This window comes from Rhinopithecus bieti, unplaced genomic scaffold, assembly GCF_001698545.2.
Source record: "Rhinopithecus bieti isolate Rb0 unplaced genomic scaffold, ASM169854v2 scaffold_39746, whole genome shotgun sequence".
Lineage (NCBI taxonomy): Eukaryota > Metazoa > Chordata > Mammalia > Primates > Cercopithecidae > Rhinopithecus > Rhinopithecus bieti.
Genome location: NW_016816960.1, coordinates 1,871,248 through 1,879,789, shown reverse-complemented (window position 1 = coordinate 1,879,789; position 8,542 = coordinate 1,871,248). Strand labels below are relative to the sequence as shown.

The following is an 8,542-nucleotide window of genomic DNA, read 5'->3' as shown; positions in this document are numbered from 1 at the left end:
GATTAATTTTAAAAGCAAATTATTATTACTGGCCACATAGATCTGAAACTTAACAACTATTTTCTTTCTTTCTTGTAGTTTTACATAATAGCACTACAATATAATTATGAATAAATAAATGAGTAAAATGGAACACTAAAGGTTCTCACAAGAGGAAAACCATGCAACACAAAGGTAAATTTTGGCAAATAAATGGTTCTGTTATTTCAGTTTCACATTTACAATAAATTTCTACTTTATTTCATATTAGTTCAGCATTCAAAATTAGGGATATCCAAACAGATTAAAAGTAACCATATAGAAATTTTAGTTTAGCTGAAACAATTTTTAATTTGCCCAATTAATGACACTTTTCATCATTTCTGGCTATCTGAAAGTGACTAATCGTCTTCAGACATCTACTGATGAGGGAGAGGCATGCCCACGCGTGCCATTTTCTGAGGGTGGCTGAGGGAGCCTGCCCACAGATGCTCACCATCAGAGGCCCAGGGCCAGTGCTGCTTCCTCCCTAAATCCACATGCGGGACATCTCTCTTCCTGCCAGGTCTGCATCTAGCTCATCAAAGAACTGAAAAATTAAGGAATAACTCTCAGGCATGCACACCCAAAAAGGCGGCAGTGATTAGAAGACCAAAGACTGACGTATGCCTTTTTCCTGGAGAGGCTGTCTTGTGATGGAAGGAAGGGCTTAAGGCTTCCAGAACATCATTAGGATCTCTCCACTCCTTTGGAAGCAGCCACCGGAATCTGGCACTGGGAAAAAACCTTCCCATGCTTTCCTCAGGTACTTGACCCGCCTCGCGCCACTGTATTCTCACCACCCTATGGAAGCCAAAACTAAATGCATCTATGCGCAAATTGGCCATCCTGCGCTTCCCTTTTGTGATTTTTATGTAAGTGTTCTTGATTTACGTGAGGTAACTTTTTCAAAAGTTGAATTTAAATGGATTTTGAAACGTCATCTTATTTTTCTTGTAACTTAGGATACTATTTTGTCAATATCGTTTAAAAACTCATGTATGGTTAGTAATGCAACCCTCACATCTTAAGTGCACATTTCCCAGCTTCTCTGTCAAACAGTGGATGATTCATCAAGCATTCAAATGGACTAGGACAATTTGATATTTTAAGGAAATGTATCATTTGGATTGTGTTGGAGGGTAAATGGAAAAATAATTTACAAAGTAACGTGCCCCTCAACCAATAAACTTTTTGTCAATTTGACTTCTATTAACAAATGTGTTACACAAGTGGAAGTCTGTACACTCATTTTAAATAATTTTAAATATGAGTAACCCACCTCTTTCTTTAAGGTCTTCAATATAGGCTTTCATAACTTCTTTATCAAAATGTTGGCGATCCCGTTCACTTTCCATTATTTCATCGCCATCTTCACATTGGGCATTATCAATAGGATTGTCCATAAGGCTTACAAATCTATTCGAGAAAGCATGGAAAGTATTACATTGTCACCTGTGCATTTTAAACTGCAAAATTCCTCACACAAAATAACCTTTGTTATCCCAAGTTTCGGCTTATCTTTAAAAGTCACCATTGACCACATGATATTAGCATCACCAGTGGAATTCCAGTGTGGAATAATCCAACAGTAATATAGAGCCAGTTTTAAAGTACAGACTGTTCACAGGCCTGATAGGGAAATGAGAGCTCCCTAGTCACAGGCAGAGAGGACAGGAGGCCATGGAGTGGACACTAACACCTCCTCTCTCAGGCAGATCCTCACAGCTGCATGTCGTCCTGCAATGTTTGATGTTACTCCCAGTAAGGGACATCCATCTTTAAAATGATGTGTCCAAATTACAAAGGACTCAAGGAAAATCCCCACAAAATGGGTATTTAAAAGATAGGACATGGCTCGGTGCAGTGGCTCACTCCTATAATCCCAGCACTTTGGAAGGCTGAGGCGGATGGATCACCTGAGGTCAAGAGTTCAAGACCAGCCTAAACAACATGGTGAAACCCCTTCTCTACTAAAAATACAAAAATTAGCTGGGTGTGGTGGCATGCGCCTATAATCCCAGCTACTCAGGAGGCTGAGGCAGGAGAATTGCTTGAACCTGGGAGGCAGAGGTTGCAGTGAGCTGAAATCACGCCATGGCACTCTAGCCTGGGAAACAGAGCGAGACACAATCTCAAAAATAAACAAACAAACAAACAAACAAACAAATAAATAAAAGCTAGGACAGGAATAGAGACTCATGCCTATAATCCCAGCATTTTAGGAGGCCAAGGCAGGAGGATATGCTTGAGGCCAGGAGTTGGAGACCAACCTCGGCAACATAGAGAGACTCCAACTCTACAAGAAATATAAAAGATTAGCTGAGTGTGGTGGCACATGCCTGTAATCCCAGCTACTTGGCAGGCTGAGGCAAGAGGATCGCTTGGTCCCAGGAAGTCAAGGCTCCAGTGAGCTATGACAACACTACTGCACTCTAGCCTGGGCAATGGAATAAGACCCCATCTCTGAAAAAGTAAGAGTAAAAACAAATAAAACATGAAATGCTGCTAAAAAAATAAAAAGCACACACACGCACAAGCTAATGGGGTGAAACTCAAATGGCATTTGATCTTCTGTCTTCACAATTTTCAAAGATGTATTGATGTGAAAAATGTTATAATTATTTCAATTCAAAACAGTAAATCTCTTAAATAGTTTTTGGTTGCAATTGCAGGCCCTGCTGTCTTGAGGTGTTAGCGTGTTCTCATTGGATTATAGACGAGGGCTGTATATATGGAAGATATGAGCCACGAGTGTTGTATTTTAGTATATATATACACTAAATATATATATATATATTTCCCACTTCATTTTCTTGTTAATTTTGTTTAATGTCTGAACATAGAGAGAGGATTTTTTTGTTTTTTTGTTTTTTTGTTTTTTTGAGACGGAGTCTCGCTCTGTTGCCCAGGCTGGAGTGCAGTGGCAGGATCTCAGTTCACTGCAAGCTCCGCCTCCCGGGTTCACGCCATTCTCCTGCCTCAGCCTCCCGAGTAGCTGGGACTACAGGCGCCCGCCACCTCGCCCGGCTAGTTTTTTTTGTATTTTTTAGTAGAGACGGGGTTTCACCGTGTTAGCCAAGATGGTCTGGATCTCCTGACCTCGTGATCCGCCCGTCTCGGCCTCCCAAAGTGCTGGGATTACAGGCTTGAGCCACCGCGCCCGGCCGAGAGAGTTTAAAAGTTGTAATGTTTAATGTAGATAGAACCATACAACTTTTCCTTTACAATTTTTTCATTGAGTTAATGTTTATCTTCCTTCCCTATTCAAAAATGAGAAATATACCTACATTTTATCATTCTTAAAATTTTTAATCAAAGTCATCACTGTACATATTTTTAAACCTGCAGAGTGTAATTGTGCTTCTTTGTGAAGCAACAGTCTCTCACCCTCCCCTTAATTGCTCTTCAGATCCCAGAAGCAATCTTTTTTCATTGGTCTATCACTATTTTTCCTTAATCTATTTAAAATGCCTTTTACCTTAGGACAAATACTTTCATGTCATTCAATCAAGTGCTGGTATTTCTCCCCTTCTTTCCAGTTTCCCAACCTTCACACTTCCAAATTTTTACCATTTTACTTTTTAAACATTTTATTATGAAAATTCTTAAATATTCACAAAAGTAGAAAAAAGTTTATAGTGAACACCCATGTACAATCCTCTAGATTCCATGTTTAACGTTTTACTATACTTGCTTTAACACATATCCGCCCATCTGTCCACACACTTATCCGCCCAACTATCCACCCATCTATCCACCCATCCATCCACCCATCCATCTACCCATCCATCCACCCATCCATCCACCCACCCATCCATCCACTCATCCATCTACCCTTCTATCCACCCATCTATCCATCCATCCATCCACCCGTTTATCCAACCATCCATCCACCCATCTATCCACCCATCTATCTACCCATCCATCCACCCATCCATCCACCCACCCATCCATCCACTCATCCATCTACCCATCCATCTACCCTTCTATCCACCCATCTATCCACCCATCCATCTACCCATCCATCTACCCTTCTATCCACCCATCTATACACCCATCCATCCAACTATTTATCCAACCATCCATCCAACCATCTGTCCACCCATCTATCCACCTATCCATCCACCCATCTATTCACACATCTATCCACACATCAGACATCTCATTTTTTTAATGCATCTCAAAGCACCATCACACACATTGTGTGCTTTTACTTTGTTAAGGTCAATACTATACACATTCTGATGTGTAATCACATCTCACTTTTCTTTTGCCTGCAGTTTGAGTCTAAAATTGAAAATCAATAAATAATATTTACATTTTTGTGACAACTATCTGGTAAGGCTTAGTAATGCCTTCCTATCTGAGAATGAGAGAGCAGAATTTGGCTCGGCCCCTGAGTATGTAGGCAGTGCTGGCCAAGGTACCGGCCCCACTGTGGGTGATGCCTCACTCAGGCATGGAGCTAGCAGGTCCCCAGGGCAATCACCAAACACAAAACTCTGCAGTCTTTTCTCCAGGGCTACCTTAGAGAACATCTCAGGCTTTTGGTCTGGGGCCTGGACTGCCGGTACAGAGTGGTCTGCCCATTGTAATTAAGCAGGTGGTTGGGGGGTGCCTGTTGATATAAAACGTTTTCCATTTTTCCTCTTGTTTTAAGCACCATATTTCTGTCTACACCTCCCTGTACTGACATTTCTAGCCACCAAGCATCTTCAGGACAGATTGGCTTGCTCCTTGGCTTGTTCTCTGGGATTTGGTTTGTTTCACCTTACTTTCATCAATGACTGCTATTCTGTCTACTCGATGTATCTCACAAAAATTTGAGATTTCTCATATTTTAAATTTTTTCCTTTCATTTTAGTAGACTCTTTTAAGGGATAAGTGTATAAGTGTTAAAAGAGATCAAGCCATCATCATTAACATGGCATTTCTTATTCTTTTTATAACTTTCTTATTTGACTTGTTTCTTGGTCTAGTTTTCTTTCTACATGCTATTTATACCATATATTTATGATATTAACTATATATGGCATATATAGCTATGTACTCCAAGATTTCTTATGCTATAAAGTGAAGAACAGGCTTTATCACTAGCCAGTTTCTTCATACCATATGAAATCATTCATACTTTCCCCAGTTGCTTATGAAAATTCCTATATCACGTATTAGCATTGATTTCAGGACTACCTATTCTCTTCCAATAACTCACCTACAAATCATCGCCCAGCATTGCATCATTTTGAGATCACCCCTTCTAGATATGCTGTAATTCTTTTTTTTTTTTTTTTTTCCAGATAGGGTCTTGCTCTGTCATCCAGGCTGCAGTGCAGTGGTGCACAATCATGGCTCACTGCAGCCTCGATCTCCCAAGCTCAAGCAACCCTTGCATGTCAGCCTCTCAGGTAGCTGGGACTACAGGCACATGCCACCACGCCAGGCTTTTTTTTTTTTTTTTTTTTAAGACAGGGTCTTGCTCTGTTGCTCAGGTTGGAGTACAGCGGTGTGATCATGGCTCACTGCAACCTCGAACTCCTGGGCTCAAGCGATCCTCCTGACTCAGCCTCCCAAGTAGCTAGGACTACAGGGGCATATCACAATGCCTGGCTAACTTCTTAATTTTTTCTAGAGACAGTATCTCGCTATGTTACCCACATTGGTCTCAAACTCCTGAGCTAAAGCAATCCTCCTGCCTCAACCTCACAAAGGGTTAGGTTACAGGCATGAGCCACTGTGCCCAGCCACATTATAATCCTTGATAAGGCAAGTTCTGTCACACTACTCTTGTTTTCTAAAATTATTATTACTGTCCTTAGCTTTTGTCCTTCCACGTATACTGTCAAATCCATTTTTCAAGCTCCAAAAAAGAAATTCCATTAGAGTTATGATTGGAATTATATTACACTTAAGTATAATTTTGGAAGAAATCACATTTTACCGCCTTCTCACCTAGAAAACATACATTATACCTTTTTCAAATATTCAAAACTTCTTTATTATACTTTGGGAAGACTGTTTAATACTCTTCACGTAAGAGAACTATTTTCACTAGAGGTTTTCCTAGATATTTTAGATTTTTGGTTATTTTATTAATGTCATCATTTCTTCCATTATTTTCCTACAGGTTATTATTTTTTTTTTGATGGAGTCTCACTCTGTCGCCAGGATGAGTGCAGCAGCGCGATCTCAGCTCATTGCAACGTCCACCTCCCGGTTTCAAGCGATTCTCCTGCCTCAGCCTCCTGAGTAGCTGGGATTACAGGTGTCCATCACTGTGCCCAGCTAATTTTTTGTATTTTTAGTAGAGACGGGGTTTCACCATGTTGATCAGGCTGATCTTGAACTTCTACAGGTTATTTCTAAGAAATTAGTAAGCTATTAAAGTTTTCTGCAAACTTGTATCTATTCTTTTTATTGAAATTTCAATAATTCAAAGAGCTTTCATCTGATTCTCTTAGATTTCTGAGTCCTACAATTATATCATTCGAAATTACTTTAGTTAGGTGAGAGGTTTACCCTGACTGCTATGAGACATGAAGCTGCCAAGCCTGCTTCCAGGGTCTGGATGTGGAAGGGGCTCTAGGGAGGAATCCTGCTACCCCTCTCACCGGTGGTCCTCTTCTTATTCAAACGATATTCCACACACAGCCAAGCACAGTGGAAGACCTATTCTAGTGGAAGGAGTGGAGTAGGGCATGCATGAGATGTCTTACATTCTGTTTATCTTGTGCTTATACAGATACGAAGTTGGTCTCTTTCTTTGCAGCAGTCAAACCTCGGTTTTTGTTTGCCATGCATTTATTGCAAGGACAGGAAGATAAGATTGAACTCTGCTGATTGTAAGCACTTACCCCTGAAGAACTAGGAGTCCTGGGGAAATATTCTCACTAGTGGTTGTGTTAACAGCCACCTGGTGTTCAAGGCTAATAGGTCTCTGGACAGAGAGAAGGTGGCTCTTACTAAAGCAGCCTCGTGTGAAGAATGTGGGGAGGGCCCAAACCGCTGGGGATGGACAAAAATGGTCTCAGGTAGAATTAATGGGGCAACCCCAAAGCTCCAGATTCTGAGAGGATGTGCTGCCAGGGAGCCATCAGCTACCTTGGAGTCATTTCAGGGAAAGGTGGAGCTAGGACTTTTCAATTCCATTTCCATCTCACCCCAGATTGGAGGCTGTTTGGAGTACATTTGCATGGATGGTTTTTCTTAGTCATGGGTGGTTTATAGGTTCACTTAAGGAAACCTAAAGTAGGGTGTAGCAACCAAGGAGGGTCCTTTCAACATCTGCTGACCCTTCCAGGCCAGCAGTGACGTGAGCACTGAGCGAAAGACCATGGGCCCTGGACATATGTCCTGCAACACCACCAACCAGCATGCAGCATTTGTGCAGAAATCCTCTGAACCCTATGCCTCTTCCTCGTGTCATATGCCACAAACTCCAAAATCCTGTAAAGAGTCACCAGAACTTCTGTGAGTTGGGATCAGGTTCTCAGAGTATGAGAGGCATCTAATCCGGGTCCTGAGACAGCTGCCCAGGCTCCAGTACTGCTCACTCCTTACCTGTGTCTGAGTGTGTCTGCTGGGATTTCTGGGCTACTCACTTTAAAGGTGTGGACGAGTCACAAAGGGCAGTTGGGAGCTCCACCAAATGGTCCCCACTGACGACTAACAGAGTGAGCTTCTTCAGGTTCAGCATGGAGTAGGGAAGGTAGGTCAACTTGTTTTTATACAAGAGAAAGCTCTGCAGCTCCTCTAGCCTAAGAAGAGGTAAAAACAATCATAACACTGAACTTAGCATCATAGCTAAGAAAACCAACGTGAATTACAAATAAATTCTAATAGGAAGTCCCTACTTTATTTTATCCATGTGACCTTTATGAGAACCAACTTATTCTAAGTTTTGTTCTTCCTGTGTTTTTTTGTTTTGTTTTGTTTTGTTTTTTTGAGACAGGGGCTTACTATGTTGCCCAGGTTGGAGTGCAGTGGCATAATCTCAGCTCACTGCAGCCTCAACCTCCTGGGCTCAAAAGATCCTCCCACCTCAGCCTCCTGAGTAACGAGGACTACAAGCACATGCCACCATACCCAGCTAATTATTTTTTGTATTTTTTGTAGAGACAGAGGGTCTTGCCATAGTGCCCAGGCTGGTCTTGAACTCCTGGGCTCAAGCAATCTGCCTGCCTCGGCCTCCCAAAGTGTTGAGATTACAGGCATGAGCCACTATGCTGTGCCTAAGTTTTAAATAACTAAAGTCATACCAGGTGACATGATTTTTTGTAAGTTTTTACTGACTTAATCACCAGTTGAAGACACAGCTATAGCAGTGGGATAAGCATACTGCACAATACACACTAGGCCATGACGGAGCCTCAAATATCTGTATGTCCCTTCTGAGAGTCGACTGCATTTACAAGGGTTAACAGGGCATGGGAAGGCAATCATACTGGAATGAAAATGAAAATAAACAGATTTTAGCAATGTACTTCCTTTTGTACACCTTTTTTTTTTTTTTTTTTTTTTTTTT

The 8,542-nt window shown here is 41.4% G+C and overlaps 1 protein-coding gene across 2 annotated transcripts in view; it reads right to left on the bottom strand.

The window, feature by feature from the left end:
- The window catches only part of LRRC2 (leucine rich repeat containing 2), a 54,980-nt gene that overhangs the window by 3,422 nt on the left and 43,016 nt on the right, over window positions 1-8,542 (bottom strand). For both annotated transcript variants that reach the window (XM_017855764.1, XM_017855765.1), the window contains 2 exons: window positions 7,620-7,775; window positions 1,301-1,437 (listed from right to left, as the gene is read on the bottom strand). In XM_017855764.1, the coding sequence (XP_017711253.1) occupies window positions 1,301-1,437; window positions 7,620-7,775 (293 nt within the window). The remainder of the gene's footprint in view (window positions 1-1,300; window positions 1,438-7,619; window positions 7,776-8,542) is intronic.